Raw genomic sequence first — 22,130 nt, 5'->3', positions numbered from 1 at the left:
AAATCAGTTACAAAACTACTAGAAATTGATGAATTACTAAACACTTATTTCATTTTGATGTATAACTCATTAGGTTCAACCCAGAACCTTCAGGTTTAAAAATATCAGAAATTATGACCCAGTATGATTGCCGGGTATGTAATTAATTCTTCACTTGGTAGACTGTATGATTTGAAAATATTGATCACTAAACGTTGACTCAATAATCTAAAAAAATTCATGTTCATAGGTGCAATATTCTTTCCCATATTATCATAAGTGTAATTAAACAAATAAACTAAAATTCAGTATAGGGGCTGTGGAGATTACTAAGTTTTTGATTGGGATCATGAACCGATTGATGTTTGACCACCATCGAAAACCTGAAAGCACTGGACGGCCGTTTCATCCTATTGTGGAACTTCTCAGCAGTGCTTATCCACGATCCCGATCACGGGGTTCGAACCCAGGGCCTTCAGTCTCGCGCGCGAACGCTTTCCCTTTAGACCACTGAGTTGGAATTAAAAGTTGGTAATGTCTAACCTCAATCAATCCACGAAATTGCGCGGCCATCTTCCATTGTACTTAGGTAGATACCTGTCTCTACCCGACATGGATTAGCTCCACTGGTCACGGCTCATGAAGCTAGTCACTAGTGAATACATGTTCATTATCAGTATAGGAATTGTGGAGATTATTAAGTTTTTGATTGAGATCATGAAATATCAAGTTGAAATCTAATTAAACCTTAACAAAACTGACTAGAAACGAAATTTTAATAGTTTTAACTGGAATATTTATTTAATTCATGTCAGTATCGACATAACGTTCATTATAATAACAATTGTAATTAGCAATAATGCACCTAATAAATGTGAATTATGATTCATCTATAAGAGTTTCATTACTTATTTCAATTTTGGATTACCTAATTTTAAATCCTTTAGGTTTTACAAGAAATTTGCTTATTTTGCCTTTGTACAAACTTAGTAATCATATATATAAAGCATATATTGTACTTGTATGTTTTCTTGAAAAAACTTACAATCTATCATAATTCTAAATACTATTACATCATACTAGTTACAGCATTTTTATTGTTATATATATTTGTTTGAAGAGACAAGAACAGATTACTTTGGCACTCATATATCAAATTTATTATGATAAGCAAGAGTAATAAACACTTTTTATAGTAGAATAAATCTTTATATATATTTTTAAAATTACGAATTAAAAGTAAAGGTGGATAGTGGCTAGCAGTGGAATCCGGGGTCTTATTTTATACTCGTCAGCTGGATGTACTTGCATGTCAGAGTTGATGTTCACTGCGAGACTCGAACTCACTACCGTTCGCATTAAACTCCATCGCGTTATTCACTTAACTATCTATCTATCTGTACATCTTTGCTTATAAGGCTTATGACCTAAAACAATGTCGAGGCAGTCCACACAGGATACACATATGTCAACAAAAGACTGATCAATCGCAGTCCTAAACATTAATGGGAAGATTGAAGTAAACAATACCATATGAAGTTACAAATAAAGTCAAAGTAGTAATATTATGTATTTTATGCTGGGAATATTTTTTAACCTAACAATATCCGTAATATTAAATCATCATTACTAATTATAACTATTAATATTGCAACAAAATCAAGTTTATTTCTTAGTACTCTGTAAAATTCGTAATAATCATCTGTATAAAAGTACATTCAACATTGTTCGATTGAAATTTAATATCACCTCAAAGAATTTACAAAGATTATTTATCATAGTTAGACAACTACTGTAAACCAAGAATCATTGAACAGCTATTCCCTCAATTAGATTTAAAGATAACTGAGTAAAATTGCGAGTTAATTGAAGCTCTATATATAAACTATTGGTTTAATTAAAAGATTAAATGATCTATGAAAAATATAACAGGCCTGAGTTTGATTCCCAATGAAGTCATAGATTATTAATGCTTTTAAATTCCACGTTCATTTGAAATAACCATTCAATGCTTCCTGATTTTTTTTTCAATGATAGGACCAATCTGTGATGTAACTTTCTACACAAAATATAATGACTTATTCTATCAATATTCACTGTTTTTTCTTAAATATAGATGTGGAGCTTTATTTGAAGGTGATCGAGTTGAATCCATTGATGATATATGCGTAGAAAATATTAAACTTCAAGAAGCAATGTACAGATTAAAAAATAATGGTTTAAATGTAATACGATTACAAATCGTACCAAATGCTATAATGAATTCAGATAAATCAATGCAGAATAATTCAGGTAATGAATTGAATTTAATAATTTTTTAAAACTTTTTTCATTATATTATTAAATATAAGTGTGGTTCAATTTCGTGGATTAGTTGAAGTTAGGCATTAACACCGTTGGATGCCGGCTCAATGGTCTAGTGGTTAAGTGCTCGCTCGCGAAACCAGTAGGTTCTGGGTTCGAATCTCGCAGGGGGCGAGGTTGTGTATGCGCACAGCTGAGGAGTCCCACAATGGGACGAAACGGCCGTCCAGTGCTTCCAGGTTTTCCATGGTGGTCTAGCTTCAATTGACTCATGATCTTAACCATTGAAATTACTACAACCTCCACAAAGCCCATTTGATATTAATATATATATATATTTACTATTTTATTTATCTTTTTCTTTTGTCTTTTTTTCTTTTTTTCAATTAACAAATTGAATATGAATCGTAAACATAAAAATGTATTTACACTGTTTTTGCTTTTTTTCATCTTTTTTTGTCCCTTTCAAACTATAAGTAGAATAACAATAATTAAAAAAAGAGAACATTATTGAATGATTGTAGAAAATAAATGAAAAGCATATTATTTACTTAATTAATATATCCGAAGGGTTTTTGTTGATATTATAGTAATTTCAGTAGTTAAGATCATGAGTCAATTGAAGCTAGATCATCAGTAGAGGGTCGTTTTGTCCCGGGTTCGAACCTCACGAGGCGGGATCGTGGATGTAAACTGCTGAAGAGTCCCATAATAGGATGAAACGGCTATCCAGTGTTTCCAGGTTTTCCATGGTGATCTAGCTTTAATTAACTCATGATTTCAACTATTGACATTACTGCAATCTCCATAAAAACCTTTCTGATATGAATTAACATATGCTTATCAGTGACTGGTTTGAAGAATTATTTCCTGGAGTTCTAGTGAGAAGCAGTGACCAGTGGATTTCAACCAGGTCTGTTGTGAGTTAATAACTCACTGATGACAATGGTGGATGTGTCGCTGAGTTTCGTGGATTAGTTGAAGTTTGACATAATTAATTTATTTGATCATAAACTGAAAAGAAATTTATTAAAATGAATATTAGAAGTGTTTATTATGGGAAATATTTAGAATATTTTGTTTAAATATTCATATAAATTTTATAAGTAATTACAGTTATAGTAAAAGTATTAATAAAAACTATAAGTGGAGATATGAATGCATCATTAAAATGTTTGTATCATATGAAATGTTCCTATTTTCTTTATATTGAAAGTAATTAGTAAGACAAGACAATTCACTTCAAACAAATGTTTCCTAGTAATTAGTCCTTTTGATAAATATTTTTGTTGTTGTTGAGAAGACCCAGAAAACGCTTATAAGTTTCTCAGAAACATATAGAAAGTGAAAAGTCACATGTCACATTTATGACTGGATGATGGCTTTTCCTGTTACTATGTTTAGAATGGTTCTAGAACTATCCAAAAGCTCATAGTAATCTGAAATACTATAAATACTCTTGATTTTCTGCATATGAACTAACGTTGAAGTAAAGTGTTCTTTCTCTATTTCTCGCCTTTTCTCTCATGTTCAAGTTGACATGTAGATTAAGCCTGGAGTTTAGTAGAAGATGAAGTTAATGTATTTCATCATTTCATTTCCTTGAAATTTTCATCTTCATCAATCATCAACATCCCTCACAATTACTTTACTATTATTATTATCATTATTTTGTTGATAATTACAAATAATTTTATCAATAACACTGAACATGATTCTTGTATTCAACTAAGTCTCGGTCTCTTTCTCTTATTTAATCCATTCATTTATAAGCTGAACTTACATAAACGTTGAAAGTTATTATAATTCTTTTACACTAGTGAACATTTGTAGAACATTCTATTAATTTATAGAAATCAGTTCGTTTGTGGAATAAAATGAGAAAATACATAGTTTTCAACTAATAATATGTGATGAAGTTACTAAATGATAGTACTGTAGTGTAGTAAATATTGATCACTGGTTTAGTGTTACATTGTAAAGGTTGATATTTAGTTATAGTTTGATCTATCTGACAAGTGATAAATAGACAGGGACAAAGCACTTGGATTTTATTATTAAAAGTTCTTTAAAATACAAATTTATTGATTCACTAGGAAATATTCATGTACCAAGAGATAACAGTATAATAAAAAATATTACAAAATGTTTTATTAAAATTAAAGTTGATGGTCATTCACTGATTAAAAGGAATAGACTAAACAACTATGAAGTACATAGTTTCAGTGAAAATTCACTTTTACTAACAACTGTAATTGTAACTTTTATGGTTTACATATGTTTTCACGTTCAAAAAGCAAGTAATTAGTTAAAATGATTTAGGTACTTATAGATAATGTATATATATTAGATTATAATATCTAACAGTCGAATTCATCTGTCAGTTAATCTAGACCACCATGGAAAACCTGGAAGAACTGGAGGACCGATTCGTTCTACTATCGGACTTCTCAGCAATCGTCATCGACGATCCCGCACGAAGGACTCGAACTTAATACCTTCGGTCTTGCGCGCGAGCGCTTAACTTCTAGACCACTGAGCCGGTATTCATCAATGTTAAGGTCTAACTTTAACCAATCCACGATATTGAGCCACCATTGTCTTCAGTGAGTAACTGCCTTCCATGCTAAGACGTCCAATGCTTTTGGATTTTGCATTGTGGTCTACCTTTAATTGACACATGAATTCAATTATTAAATTACGGCGATCTACACAAACCCATCATACTAATAATAATTATGTTTTTTGTTGTTAATTATATTCACACAAAGATCAGGATTCAGAGCAGTATTTTTGATACGAACTAAAATCATTTTTCTTGAAACCTTCAAAATTATTGGATATAAACAAGCAACTGGATCATGATATTTTGTGGACAGTAACCAGTAATATCTTTAAGAAAATAGCTATACACTGAACAAAATTAACTTCGCCACGTGTAAAATAAACTGTACATTTATAAAGCTATAAGAGAAACTCGATTATAAACAGATCACTCCAGGAAATAGTATTCTATATATTTGAATAAGAAGAGTACTTGATAAAAAATGAAAGGAGTAAAACTACTCACATGATACTTTCCTAAAAACATTTTAATATTTGGATGATGATCGGTGTTAAACCGAGAAGATATTACTATTTGTTGTGTGAGTGTATGGACAGATAGTTCACTAAAAACATATACTTTGTTTTATTTTGATAGAATGTTTAAAATCCATGAGATCTTTAAGATCAGCAACTCCATTGAGTAGTACACCAACAGCAGCTTGTCGATGTGAAGAAGTTGAAGTGCTACTTGAGCCATATGAATATATAGGCTATGGATTTACATTGATTGCTCCAATATCAAATCAGTTTTCTTTAGAACTGACCAGTTTTCCCTTGATCGATCAAGTGGATCCACGTGGACCAGCATTTAAGTAAGTAGATGTTTAAATGATAACAAATGGCTAATGTTTTCAATTTTTCACTTCAAATCGTTTAACAATAAATCGATAGATTAATTATTTTTTAGTCAAAGTTTAATTTTCACGAATATATATAGCCCTTAAATGCCCAGGTACGGCCGAGAGTGGGGATAGTTAGCTCTCCCTCTCAAATGCTCTTAAATAGACACGTACATACAACCACTGACAGGGAAGTCCTACTCACTGCCTTCTCGTGATATTACTGTTGTTTACGGAATTGAGAGAACGAAAAGCGAATTTTCGGTGCTTCAACCGGGTTGGTGGACATGGAGGCTCCACCTAGGTGAGTTGGAAAATCCTTATTCCAAACCAATGGTGGACATGGGCCCCAGTATCTCGAAGGAACAAATGGCGTATGAACCAATCGTTGGTCACAGGTTACCATTGGACTGCATCTCCTTAGGTTGCTCCACTGCCTTGTGGATCAGACATTTAGGTCAAAGGCGCCGGTTGTGACCCCCTAAGAAAATCATCTGCTTCGGTTTGGGCATACGGGAAGTATCTTGGCGAGAACATCTCTAACTATATGACTTATTTTGAATACTATATGAAACGTTATCCAATTTAAAATTTCAGATTCCTTATGTTAATTTGTAACAATTCAAACTTTTAAGAAACTAATCTATAAATAATCAACCATATATTTATTAATACCAGATGGGTTTTGTGGAGATTGTAGTAATTTCAATGGTTAAGATCATGAGTCAGTTTGAGCTAGACTACCATGGAAAACCTGGAAGCACTGGACGGCCGTTTCGTCCTATTGTGGGACTCCTCAGCAGTGCGCATCCACGACCTCGCTTCCTGCGAGATTTATTACCCAACCATAATATTTCACTCTTTAGAAGAGTTGTAATACAGATTGTTCATACTAATTGAATTCCATAACTATGTTATATCTACCATTACTTATTGATCATAACTTAGTTCATAATGTTTGTCAATGTTGAATTGTTTTTTTCTATTTATTCTACCTATTAAAATGTTCGTTAGAAACTAATTTTTCCGTTTACAAGTAGCTTTATAGAAGAAAAAGAGAAAAAAACAACAATCATTCATGGTAACATTTACAAATTAATATTAATCGTATTACAAATCAATGAAAACTATAAAATTGTATCTAAGTATATACAATTTCGAAAAAAAAATAGATTTTGATCTCTTCTCCTTATATATCCGCTATAACGATCATAATTAACAAATTTTCAAATGATTTGCATTTGGTTTATTTGGTTTTTTTTTCCTTTTTTTGAAAACTAATCTTGATCTATGAATTAATGACAATTACAGATTAAAGATAGTGAAAGAAACAATAAAATTAAATTATAAATACTGGTAATTATTCACTTCCGATGAATAAATAATAATTACTACTTGAATAAATGAATAATACTGTTTTTTTAAACTATTATTTTAATTATGGTGTCAATGTATTCCGAAAGTATTAAATGCGATTAGCATAACTTCAGTTTTGTACTAGTGAATCATTGGAATATTTAAAATTACATAATAATTGTGAAGTATGTTTCTATAAATAAAACTAAGATGATGGAGAAGATTTGTAGCTCAGGTGAATGATCTTGATAGAGTTTTGTTCTCTGAGCTGGATGGTAGATGTTAGGTAGAAGTCTAGCTAAAGTTTATGTTGATGATGTCGTTCAGAAGAACGATGAAATCTCTATGACCAAACCGTCCAACTCAGAAAACAAAACTCCATCAAAATAAATAAAGCTTCTAAGTACTTGAGATATGTGGATATTTAAATATCACCTCAGTAATCTGTAGATTAGGCCCTCCACCACGAGGGATCAATGTATTAAATTTAATGTTTGGTGGAATCCTGGTTTCATACTATTGAAGAGTTCTACACTAGAACATTTAATGCTTTCTCGTCATTTATGGTTACTTAACTAACGTCATTCTGTAATGTAAAACTACAATATTTCATCACCCTAGTTAGCTATTTCAAATTATTGTGTGGTAATCAGTCGTTTTGAATACTGTTGACTTTATACTGATAAATAGATCTATTTGAATATAAGATCATTGTTTCGTAAAACCAAACTCTAAAGAGAATGCAATTCAAACTTTCATTTGTTTTCTCATTATTTTGTTTTAAATGACTACTTAATGATTCATCTTATATCTTGAGTAAAAAAAATAAATAAATTCTATCATGCATGAAAATAGGTTATTTTTATGTTATAGAATTCCTTTCGGATAATTCTATTTAGACTTTTCATTGTCTCAAATATTTCTGTAACTCATATCTATAAGTAGAAACAAGTAATATTAACATATTCCAAACGATTATATAAAAAAAGTAGGAAAAGAGATGTACACAATTACACGCATATATATATATATATATATATATATATATATATATATATATATATATAGAAATTTGTGGATTGTTTGAAGTTAGACATTAACGTCGTTGGATGACGGCCCAGTAGTTTGATGGTTAAGCGTTCGCTCGCGAGACTGATAGACCCTGGGTTTAAATCTCGTGAGGCGGGATCATGGATGCGCAATGCTGAAGAGTCTCACAATAGGATGAAACGGCCTTCCAGTACTTCCAGGTTTTCCATAGTGGTCTAGCTTCAATTGACTCATGAATTCAACTATTAAAATGCATATTTATTCAATAAAAATGGCTAAAGCATATATATATATATATATTTATTAGACCAATTTAGATAATTACTAAATTTATGAAAGAGACATTATTATATAAGATTGATATTTATTAATTTAATTAAATATTTGGTAATTAAGAGTAATTAATTAATTAAAACAAAATAATTAAATTGATTTAATTATTTAAATAAATTTATTTTATAGTGAATATTATGTTTTCCTCTTGAATACTCTTTAATTGATGTTATTCTTATTATTGGCATTACATTTCAATAATTATAATGAAGGTAAATAAGATGATAATCATTATTGAATCATAATAATTTATTAATTAGATTTTTCAAAAGTAATCGATAGAAAAAGAAAGAAAAAAAAAGATTGTTCTATTAATGCCTAGCAATTATCGGGTAAATATTTTGTGGATTAGTTGAAGTTAGACATTAACATTGTTAGATACCAGTTCAATGATTTAGAGGTTAAGTGTTCGCAAGCGAAACCGAAGGTCTTAGGTTTGAATCCCTCGGATGAGATTATAGATGTACACTGCTGAGTAATCACATAGTAGTTTTTCCACACTTTCTATGGTGGTCAACTCATGAATTCAACTATTAAATATTAAAATGTTTAATGTATTTCTTTATCAATATTAAACTTGCTTTTTAAAATAAATACCTTTGTATTTGTAAACGATTATACAAACATCTATTTAATGGAATTCAATTATGGTTAACAAAATTATTTAACTTATCCGTAACCATCGATGATGTGTTTATACTTAATTCATTACATTTGTATATGGTATATTGCTTGAGCAAGGAATATTTTATTTGTTACTAATCAGTATTATGAAAAAATTAGTGATCTATTCAAAATATACTGTAGACAGTAATACAACAAGCTATTTGCTTGGTTTTATTCTCCGTGAAATTGAAACGATTAAGTGTATTTTTGTTAATCTTCCTTGACATTTAAAACAGAAAAACTTGAAGTTATTCGTATATAACTTTATATCCATTTAATAGGCTAGTGACTGTACGGATTCAGTAGCTTCCTTGTATGATACATTGAAGTTTGAAATGAAAGGTACTGAGTTCAAGACTCAATGTGAACATTAGCACTGTTGGTCATACTTTAACAATATTAGTTAACTAGGTTATCGAGACATGAATTCATTATGCAATTTTTTATTTTAATTGCATTATTTTGTAGTCTTATAACTGTATAGACTTGAATGTATGTTAGTGATAATTCAATTTTAACATTCCATTCAACATTTCACCTCAGTGGTGAAACATAGATCAACGTGAATTTCTACACAGTTTCGTGTTCACATTAAGTTACCGTATTCGAGGGGATAAATATTAGACTGGTTTACAGATATATCTATGCTTGTCATTAAATAGAATGTACAAATTCAGTTTTGCTGTTTTGTAGACAATGAACATTAGTCAGTATACTACTCAACAGTTCTCAATATTATATTTTATGGCCGTAATGTAGTCTCTGACGACCAGAAACGTGTATACATTTTTGTTATTTGATCACAAATGTCTTCAAAGTATGATTTGTTTGTAGAAAAGTACACAGAATGATTAGTGCTGTGATTAAATGTGGAATATCAAGTCGAAATGAAAAGTCGACTGACGTCCTCGTCAATAATCATTTATTGAAGTAGTACAATTATATATTTCGCGTATGTAACATCCATGAGTCTCAATGTGCTATCTTAGCTAGAATATGAATAGATTTGTTAATGACCACGAAAGTGACTAGCTCAATAAAGCATAAATACAAGAAATCTTTGCTACCTGATTTCCGATAGAAGAATTTGCTTAATGTTTGATATAAATAAACAAGCTAATTAAAATTTGTGACATTATTTGAAATCAAGAGCTGTACTGTAGGCATATTCATTTCTTGTATTTTTTTCCAAGATTGAGATTTCAATATTAATTCATACATATCATTCTGTGATTTCAAGTTGAATTCTAATTCTAATGTTAACATTTCCTTAACCTTTATTATTCCTACTATAACATCTATCGTAACGATCATTTTCTCACTCTCTGTACTAATAGTAAACTGTAGCAAATTAAACCTATTCACCTAAAAATATCAGATCTCATTTTAGTTAAATTCATGAGTCTAATAAAGCTAGACCACACTGAAAAACCTAAAAGCACTGGACAGCTGTTTCGTCTTAGTATGAAAGGCAATTGCTCACTGAATACAATGATGGACGATGACGTAATATCATGGATTGGTTGAAGTTAGACATTAACACATTCCAGCTCAGTGGTCTAGAAGTTAAGTGCTCACTCGCGAAACCGAAGGTATTAGATTCCAATCCTTCGTACTGTGTCATGGATGCCAATTGCCGAGAAATTCGATAGTAGAATGAAACAATCCTCAAATTCTTCCAGGTTTTCTATGGTGATCTACCTTTTAATTAACTCATGAATCCAATTATTAGATGATTGACTAATAAACTCTTCATTTGGTTTTCCTTCTAAATTCAATGTTAATATCTTTTTATTTTTCAATAGATTAAATCCATTTTGTTATTTATCAGTTAACTGATTTAAATTTTATGAAAAAAAAATTTCAAAATATAAATATTTTTATTACTGATTTGATTGATGATTTTCTTCTCTTTCTTCTTTTTTTTTTCACTTCCCTCTTTTCTTTTTCTTATTTAATCCAACTTATTATTTTTATTCTAGAGATATTTATTGCCAAATGAGAAAAAAAACAAAACAAACAAACAAACAGATTTTAAGTTGTTGTTGACGTTAAATTGTTTGTTTATTTTTTTTGTTTTTGTTTTTAATGAATTATAATTATTACTCAATAAATAGGGAAAAATATATTTTATTGATTTTTTTTCTTTAATTGTTTGTTTGTTTGTGTTTTGGAACTTGATATACGATTTAATACAGTTTAGTGTAATTTTAATTTAAGTACAATATATGAATAGGGATAAATAAATGTATTTTTGATTTGTTTGTTTATTTTGTAAATTTCACTGGTTGAAATCATGAGTCAATTGAAGTTAGACCATCATGGAAAACCTGGAAGCATATGACAGCCGTTTAGTCCTATTGTGGGACACTATAGCGATTCACGTGCAATTGAGTTTATTCTCATTTAATTCAGTTAAAGCCCTTTTGCTAACTTATTTAGCGGACAAAGTCATCCGTACTATAACAACTTATTGTACCCTTATTATTTTGTGCTTGTATGAAATACGTGTGCTTGAATATTGCTTACTGCCTACGCATTTATTCACTCTGCTAGTCTTACTACTAACCGCTTATTTGATTCGATGACTCATTCATTTCACTAAGTACATATATGTCCATGTTATTCATATTCGTTACACTCTCGTCTCGTTCTTGCTTTGGCTCTCGCTCTCGCTGGCTTGATTGTACTCGCTTACTCATATTCGTTCACTTGCTCGATCGCTTGCTTGCCTTTCGGCACAACTCTTCTATGCTCGTTTAACGCATCTGTACATTTGGATATATGTGTGTGGTCTCGTAATAAACGTAATCAACGCTTCGTATCCGCCTTCTGATTAATATACCGTTCGGGCGTTATATAGAACGGTAAACAAGACGAGCTGTATACGAAGTTTAAGGATTATATTGAATACCGACCACCACAACTCCTCAACAGTGGTCTTAAGTTATGATAACAATTAGGTTGGTTGAAGTTAGACATTAAGACCATTGGATGCCAGCTCAGTGGTCCAGTAGGTTAAGCCTTTGCGTGCAAGACTGATAGGTCCTGGGTTCGAATTCCGTGAGCGGGATCGTGGATGCGCACTGCCGAGGAGTCCCACAATGGAATGAAACGGCCGTCCAGTGCTTCCAGGTTTTCGATGGTGGTTTAACATCAATCGATTCATGATCTCAACCAAAAATTGGAATTATTGTTAATTTTTTTCCCACATATCAACAATATTTAAGAAATATCAAAAGATTGATCGATGTTTATTGAAGATCACAGATTAATTTTAGTTAAGTAATCATTGAAAAAAAACCAAAGAATTTCGTTCCAGTGTGGAATGTTTGGTAGTATGATTTTGAGACTTAGTTTCAATTTATATGAACTATATTTAAACGACTGAATCCCAATATGATAGTTCACAGTTCGAATCAGGTGTTTATTTTATATCTAGGTAGTTGAACAGTAATACAGTATCAACGGAAAAAGACAACAGATAGTTCATACTGATTTACTTAAATAATCTGTCTTCTTCCATTTGAATTCTTTGAGTTTTTTTTCCATAGTCAACCCATTTATTCTTATCTTTAAGGGGGAAATTTACTCCATAACAGTTCTCATGTATCTTACTTCGAATTACTATATTTTAACGATGAAATGACAGAAAAACACTAAAACCTGTTCAAAATCCAGAAGTACCAATAGCTCTGATATTTATATATATACATATATGTATATTTGAGAGTGGAAAAATTAAACTTTGTAAGTAATCTTTTACGTCATTTCAATAAGGAGTAGTCATGGATTATTTTCTTATCATTAAAAACATTTTGAAACATTATTTAATTTCTATTTCGATAGATCGAAATGAAACGATTCACTGAAAAATTCCACGTTTCCTAATTAAAATCACGTAAAAAAAATATAAATATATTTCTTTCCCTTTCTATTTGACTTACTAAGACATACATAGTGTACAAATTGTCCAGTAAATAAATTACTTACTTACTTACTTACTTACGCCTGTTACTCCCAATGGAGCATAGGCCGCCGACCAGCATTCTCCAACCCACTCTGTTCTGGGCCTTCTTTTCTAGTTCCATCCAATTCTTGTTCATTTTTCTCATGTCTATTTCCATTTCTCGGCGTAATGTGTTCTTTGGTCTTCCTCTTTTCCTTTGGCCTTGAGGATTCCATGTAAGGGCTTGTCTTGTGACGCAGAGTAAATAAATTAATAACATTATATCTATACAGTTTGATTTCAAGGAGATTAATCAGATTTTCGTCCATAAGTGTATATGTAGGTGGGAAAAAGCATGTAACCACATAAATAAATATACAACTATAAGTACGAAAAACGGAAAATTTTAGCATTCTAAACATTGATATCCGATTCCTTTTTATTGTTATTTATCAGGAAACTAATAGTTTCAGTCAAGTGTTTATTTATTATTAATCACCACTGATTGTTTAAAACAGTTTAAACTGTCAAACTAATCTAATTTTTCAATAGGGTTTCTTTTAAGGTAAACGAATTAAATGTGTCTTAAGATTGCCTAATTTATAAATCTCCCAACATTGATTATCTGATTTTTCAATGAATAATGGTACAAATGAGGGCTTGCCTCGTGATGCAATTTGATGATTTGCGTAATATATGTCCTATCCACTTCCAACGTCTTTTCCTAATTTCTTCCTCAGCTAGGAGTTGGTTTGTTCTCTCCCACAAAAGGCTGTTGCTGATGGTATCCGGCCAATTGATGTTGAGTATCTTGCGTAGACAACCATTTATAAATACTTGTACCTTCTTGATGGTGGTTGTTGTAGTTCTCTAAGTTTCAGCTCCGTATGCTAGAACTGACTGCTTTGACATTCGTATTGAAGATTCTGACTTTGATATTGGCTGAAAGTTGTTTTGAATTCTATATGTTGTTCAATTGTAGGAATGCGGCCCTTGCTTTGCCAATTCTATGTTATATACTACTTATATCAAAAGATATATTTAGTATGCATAACACTTATAATAATGTTATTTCGGTATGTAAAGACTTATAATGTCACTCGTTAAATTGTCTAAGTTTCTTCGTCTTATCTCATTGATAACAAAACTTAATTTGACTAAAATGTTAAGAAAATAAAATTAAGCCAACTTCATTATCTACTTTTTTCATTTTTGCTATTGATTTATACAAAAACCGAGTTATGCCTAATATGGAAATAGATGAAATATTCCTATTGATAATATGTCTGTGAGAATTTGAACTGAATATGCCCAATATAAAAATGAATATGATAATGAAGTTGATGAAATGATTCGAAAGAAAATAAAGAATATCTTGATTGAATTTGCTTATACTGAATATATAGTTGTAAAGCTTCATGTATCGGAATATATAGGATATTGTCCTGGACATGGTCAACACTGACATATCTCATTTTGTTATTGTAATGTAGAAAATAGATCGGAAGAGATGTTATAACTTTGTTAAATGCGGGATATTAGGTCAATCTATAAAGCTATTGACCAATGAAACTAAACAAGTTAGGAGGTACAGACTACCTGGTTGGATTTACCGCCAAAATGTTTAGGTAATACAATACTGTCAGTCTTAATGGTGAAGTTGTATTCATTTACAAGATCAATGAGTCTTAACATAATTTTCACTCTTAACTAATTTGAATGACATAGAAAAGTCATTGTGATCTATAGATATATATTTTTATAACTTCACTAATAATGGGGAAGACGGTTTAAACATTATAATGTCACCTATCTGACATTCTCATACCCTTGTGATCATATTTTTGAAGTAATTGCGTTTAGTCACAGTATACATTTATGTTGTTATGACTTGACAAAATGCTAATACTATTATTAGTACAGCTGGCTGATATGATTAAGGAATAATTGCACACAGTAAAATCATTGATCCAGATATTTGGAGAAAGGTCTTCGCGATATCAATGTATGAGAATCGAATAATTTTATCACAAAGGCAGGTATTGTCAACAGAGACTGTAGACGTTCGCAGTTACAATCGCTTACAGAGGACCATTTATCTGCAGCTAGAAAGAGAATTCATGAAGGTTAACTAATGTTGTACTGGGTTTGAGTCCCAAAGTGAACACCAACTCTGGGATGCAAGTATATCCAGCTGTCGATTCCCGGGTAGGATGAAATGCGCGTCCTGGATTCTACTGTTAGCCACATCGTCTCTGATTATAATCCTCGTGATTGAAAGCGAATCGAGGCAATCAGAACAAGGTGCATATATGTCAATAAAAGACTGATCAATTGCAGTCCTAAACATCTATGGGAAGATTCAAACAACCAATGCAAAAATGAACCAAACTTAATCATGGCTATAAATGAAAATAAATACATTCTGTTTTAAGTGAAATGTATATTTTGTTACAAATAATGGCTTAGTATTTTGAGTTTATTAACGTCAATTCATGGTGTTTAGTGAACACAAACAACGCATCCGTGAAATGACTTAATTTTTGTTATTTTGGTTCATTTGCTTAACCGAAGGTTAACAAAATCTGTTGAACTAAGATTGTGGTAATGTTGAAAATAAAGGGCAAACACTATCAAAGCAAATTTCAATCATTTTTTATACACAATGTACTTTGTTTGGTGTTTGGTTCATTTGTGTGTTAATTTTCATTTGCAATAGTGCTTTACATAACTAGTTGCTCAATGAAACTAGATCGATTGGTTTATCATATTCACTAGTGTAGATTAACCTTGATTTATATTAGCTAACTCTGTCTATTGAAATCTTCGTTTTTTTGTATTACCCAAACTGATTGCTTTTATCCCTTTTGTTAATCGTAAACGAACATGTCTCTTAGTCAGAATATATCAGCAGACTGAACAAATTAAAATAGATGGTATTAGTAGTTGTTACTGAATATTTCCTCAATATTAATGACATTTCACTGCTCACTTATTTAAAACTTTTTGTTTCAGTCTTAAATACACTAAGTTATTTTCATTTGACGTTGTTTTACTTGTATCTACTCATTGTTATTTAGGACTGCAGTTGATCAATCTCTTGTTGGCATATGTGCATCCTATGCGTTTTACCTCGATATAGCCTTAAGTCACTAATTTATTTAAAGCAATTAGTCCCTTTAATAAATTTCGATTTAACAATGAAAAGACGGAGTTGATCTGAAAAATGTGATGTATTTGCGCTATACATGTGTGACCAGATTATTCGAAATGTATAGTGCAAATACATTACATTTTTCAGATCACACTCCATCTTCTCATTGTTCAATCGAGACACTAATTTATTGTTTATCCTAAAACATTTGACTAAAATATTTTTCACATTCATGTCTATTGCAACCGATCTCAATTAATTATTCTTCATTACTACATTTTACAGATGAGATTACTTACGTTAAACGTAACAATTAATTGATTGAAACATAAGTAATACATTACGCTTCATGTCACAATCGATTCGAGATATTGTACCATAATCATAAATTGCTATTGACTTTATGAAACAGCTTTCACAATTGATTGATCGCTGGGTGGTGATCAATGTCATACGTGTCAAGTCCTTCTTAGTGCAGATCGAATGCTATCGAATAAGTTACAATGTGGCCACTAGTCTAGGTGACTCGATACTGCATGCACTACATTCAGATTAGAAGGTGGTTGGACGTAGTCGACAGGAAACTTTGGACCCAGTGTCGAGTCACCAAGACTAGTGGCCACATTGCAACTTGGTCGATAGCATTCAATCTGAACTAAGAAGGACTTGAAACACATGACACTGATCACCACCCAGTGACCAATCAATTGTGATTATATCTCAGTCTTACAAGAGGTTGGTCGCGGCTCGGATAGCTCAGTGGTAACGCCTCTGACTGTGAGGCTGGGTGACACGGGACCGAATCCGTCGGGGAGCACCAGTTCCCTCGAGATTATAGGTACACCTTGCTGACGAGTGCCAAGTAGCACGAAACTCGGGTCCAGGGTTTCCTGTCGACTATCTCTAACCACCATCTAATGTAAAACAGCTTTCCATTGTTTTCTAGTTTTCAATTAATTATCAAACTCAAATAAGTCCATGATGCAAAAGATCAACCTCAACAATCAATATAGAGCTATATCACAACAAATAATCTTGATAACTATAGTTATTGAAATCTAGTAAAAAGGAACTGAGAGTTTTTATTAATTTCACAAGTTAGTCAAAGTCAGTATTGAATTAGATATGTAATAACATCAATAAATAATAATTAAATGTCAGAAACATGTATGTTTGATGGGCAGGGTCACTGTTTATATTCAGGTTTATTAATTAATTCCAAGACGTTTGAGCATCCAATTAAGCGGCCGAATTATGATTGTTAATTTGATTAGTATATTAATTATATATTACAATTAATAAGTATTCAAACGAGAATTATTGCTTTCTAAAAGAACATTTATATGATTGGATTTTATATTGTGTTTATAGATCTGGTGTTATTCAAGAAGGTGATAGAGTAATATGTATTAATGGTCAATCTACATTAAATAGAACTATTGATGAATTAATTCAAAGATACTTAGAACCAACTGATTTTGAAAAGAAATACTTTCGTGTTCAATCATTAACACTTTTGATACAGTATACTGTAGCAGATTCAGTGGTTCCTGCAACGGGCATTTTTGATGTCAAATTAATAAGAAGATCGGTTAGTTTAGGTATTAATCTTCAAGGTGAGCTGAAACAATTCTTCGTCAGTTACATTATATCCTAATTGAATAGATACTATTTTGCTTTGCTTTAAATGACTATTTTATGTTCTAAATCATTAATAATAAGAGTTTAAGCAGATCAGTCTTTGTTAGTATATGTGTACATCCTGAGCAAATGGCCACAATATAATCATTTTTGCAAGTTTAATAGAACATATAGATTATGTTGAGCACTGGAATCCAGGATGCACATTTAATCCTTATTTAGAATTGATCAATTGAATTCGCCTGCATCCCAGTGTTACAGTTTAGAATAGAATTGGAAATCAGTATTATCTTATCTTTTGTTTAAATGTTTTAATAAAACTCCATTGAATGAATGATTTTAATGAGGAATACTAGTCTTGTATATCACATTTCATATTCGTCATAGACTCATGATGATTAGCAATAATGCAAAAGAAATTGAGAATTGCTGAGTACCTATCATCGATCAGATGTCGATAAACAATCTCTCTCATACAAGTTCGTGAGTTTAAGAGAGGCAAAAGGGTAACAGTTCTCAACACTAAAATAAAGATTTTCGACTGAGAGCTTTATCGTCACAATTTTAATACTATAAAACATAATGTGTTCGTGAAGATAATTCGTATTAAATACTGATGAAGTGTATTTCCTTTACTCGATACATTTTATTGAATGTTTTGGCGGCATTTAATACGACATAGTTTCTATCAGTGTAAGCTTAAGATTAATCAAATTTGTATGTTCACGAGATGACTGAAAATATTTGTGAATTATTAGTGATCAACACTTAATCTTACTAAGACAGATGTTTAAATATATATCACTGACAGATTTTATTCTTTAGTAGAATGGGCATTTAACACTTAACAAATGAAATAATATTAGAAGGGGTTTTGTGGATATTATTGTAATTTTAATAGTTGAGATCATGAGTTAATTGAAGCTATACCACCATGGGAAACCTGAAAGCATTAAGCGGCCGTTTCTTCCTATTGTGGGACTTCTTAGCAGACCTATAGGTTCTGGGTTCGAACCTCGTGAGGCGGGATCGTGAATGTGCAATGCTGAGGAGTCCCACAATAGGATGAAAAAGCCTTAAGAAATTGGGTTCAAACTCCGGGTGCGGGGTCGTGGATGTGCGCTGCTAAGGAGTCCCTTACTAGGATGAAATGGCCGTCAAGTTCTCCTAGGTTTTCAATAGTGGACTAAGTTTGGTCGATTCGTGTTCTCAAACAAAATAATAAACTATTGCTTTCTATTATATTTTCATTTATTTTCACTAATAGCGTCAATCAATAAAACATCTGGACAACCTTTATTAATTAGTAAAGTGATTCCTGGTAGTGTTGCAAGTCGTAGTGGTTCTATCAATCCAGGTGATATACTATTAGCTGTGAATGGTATTCATCTTTCATCATGTAGTCTTTCTGAGGCGATACAACTTTTACAATCACCAGATGATGATATAATAATATTGAGAATACAAAAAATGGATACTTATTCATCAAAAACAGAATTAGAAATAAAATATGGTTCTGATAGTTCGGTTGTACATGATTATCTCTACGACAGACAACAACAGCAACAACAAATCCAACATCAACATCAAAGAAAACAGTTATATCGAAAAAGTTTTGATGAAAATTTAATGAATAAGTGTTTAAAACCAGAAACACAGTCTAGAACACCTCAAAATGAAGATACTAACAGTAGAGATAATTCAAATGAGGATACAAAGAAATTATCAGACAATAATACTTCATCTGCATCATCATTTTCTCATAATCAATCAGCACGCAAATCCTATCAACATCATCACCATCATCATCAACCACAACAGCATTCTCTTGTAGTACAACAGTGTCCAATTGAAAAATTATTTCCCAGTGATCTAGGAGATTCTGAGAAATTATATAGATATCCAACTGGTACCAGTAATAGTCCAACAGTGCAAGATCATACACACCGATTTCATCAATTTCAAAATGTCAAGAGTCAAAGAACCAACCAAGATGAACTAAATCAAAATCAGTTCGATAATCAGCCTAAACAATTCATGAATTCTAAATCAGATTATTTATTGGGTAAGTGAGTATTAATTGACACTGTTATAACTAAGAAAATTATCTCCTTCATAAAATTCTAGTAGTAAACACCAAGGATAATAAGGAAGAGGACGGTCCCGTTATACATCCTGACATTATAGCTAGGTACGGTGAACAACATGGAGTTATATTGTAACATCTCATAGAAAATAAATTGTCATAGTATTAGGATTTAAGATGTGGCATAGGAAAAAAATGAGAGGAACGTTCATAATATTAAGAGCTGGTATTTAGTAATGAACAACAAAAATAACATTTCTTTGTTAAGCTCATGAACCTAAACCCTTAATAAACCAATAATATTATCCATTCGTTTGATATTTCCTTATTTACTAATTTGATAGATCATCACTATAAGCCATTCACTATTCTGCCTTTAACCAATACAAAATAGGCAGTGATTGGTAAATATGCAACACGTATCATAATCAGTGTTGTTATAACAGTTATTTCGATTTTCCGTTTATTTATAACAACGTTTTTATTCGTAGCGTAATTTGAACTGAGCTAACCACCAAATGAACATCATTTGTAATTTCGAATCAATCAAATTTATACTCACTTAATGGTAGAACAAAATAAGATATTGAAATTCGGGTCAAGGTTAGTACTAAGCATTGTTAAGATGAGTTGGATAAATCGTAGGAAGATAATTAATTTATAGATGCGTGAGGCAGATTTTTTTAGATTTAAATAAGGTATAAACAAAAATAATCCCATCCTTAGGTCACTCTCAGGCTATAATTTATATATATATAACCACGAGTATATAGCCACTGCCACGAAAGTCCTACTTACTGCATTCTCGTGGCGGGGGTGTTGTTTACGAAATTGAGAGGGCGAAAAGAGAATGCCGGGTGCTTTAACCGGGTTAGTGGATATCGAGGATTCATTTAGGGGAGTTGGAAAACCTTGATTTCAAACCAATGGTGCACATGTGGTCCAGGACTTGTATGGCGCATATGTATTCAATGCCCGTTTGTACGAATATATATATGTACGTATAATATTGCATTTTGATGAATAAATGTTTCCCAAAAAATTACTTGTCAAAATTATTTAACATTTGTTTGTTCCATGAATGGCGTTTTTATCAACCCGTCATTTGAACATCTGGACCTTTTATAAGTCGTCTGAGATAATTTTAATAGAGTTTAAGATAATTCACTTTGTATTCCTTGTTTGGATCTTCTCATCGATTAGTCTCTTATTGGCATAATTTCATCCTGTTCGGATTGCCTCGATATTGCCTTAAGTCACGGAGTGAAGATCAACTATGGGATGCAAATACACCCAGCTGACGAGTCCCAAATAGGACGAAACGTGCGTCCTGGATCCCACAGCTAGCCACCAACAACCTTTGCCTATAGAGTTTAAGATAGTTTTAATTTAAAAGTTTTTACAAAAATACCGTAGTCACGTAAGTAGTGTGGAGAAATTATCTTTTTTTAAGAAGATTACTCATTTTTATAAATTGCAAGATTCGGAAAGGTTTCTGGTCGTATAAGAGAAATTGAGCTTACAGTTCGACTAATTGACTGTTGTAAATTGTTAAAAAGAAATATAATCTTCTAACTGCAATCAGTTGAACGTGTAAGACATTAAAACTTTTCAATTTTGTAGCTGGATATTCTAACGAATGAAATGTTATTTTCAATTGATTGATCATTGTATGTGGTAATCAGTACCATGTATGTCAGGTCCTTCTAAGTGCAGATCTAATCCTATCGACTAAGTTGCAATGTGGCCACTAGTCTAGGTGACTCGACATTGTGTGCACTGTGTTGAGATAAGATAGTGGTTAAAGGTAGTCAACAAGAAAACCTGGACCTAGGTTTCTTGCTACTTGTCAATCCTCAGCATGGTGTACCTGTAATCTTGAGGGAACTGGTGCTCCCTGACGGATTCGATCCCGTGTCACCCAGCTTCACAGCCAGAGACTTTTTCATTGAGCAATCCGGGCCGCGATTGACCTTCTGTAGAGCCGAAATGTTACGATCAAACTAACAAGTTATCTTTTGTGATTTCGCAGTTATTAAGTAATCGGATATACTTAATAATAAGACATTATAATGGTTAAAACTATATTTTATCATTACTAATAAATTATACGTATGAAGTTTATATAGTTTCAAAATCAGTTAATGTCAATGTGAGAAATATATT

The 22,130-nt window shown here is 31.6% G+C and overlaps 1 protein-coding gene across 1 annotated transcript in view; it reads left to right on the top strand.

Moving 5' to 3' along the window:
• GRIP1 (Glutamate receptor-interacting protein 1) overlaps positions 1-22,130 on the top strand; it is a 125,931-nt gene that overhangs the window by 65,981 nt on the left and 37,820 nt on the right. Inside the window, exons 7-10 of the mRNA XM_035730535.2 lie at positions 2,096-2,271; positions 5,486-5,702; positions 17,609-17,853; positions 19,146-19,943. Of these exons, the coding sequence (XP_035588039.2) occupies positions 2,096-2,271; positions 5,486-5,702; positions 17,609-17,853; positions 19,146-19,943 (1,436 nt within the window). The remainder of the gene's footprint in view (positions 1-2,095; positions 2,272-5,485; positions 5,703-17,608; positions 17,854-19,145; positions 19,944-22,130) is intronic.

This window comes from Schistosoma haematobium, chromosome 1, assembly GCF_000699445.3.
Source record: "Schistosoma haematobium chromosome 1, whole genome shotgun sequence".
Lineage (NCBI taxonomy): Eukaryota > Metazoa > Platyhelminthes > Trematoda > Strigeidida > Schistosomatidae > Schistosoma > Schistosoma haematobium.
This window is presented reverse-complemented; position numbering and strand designations above follow the sequence as displayed.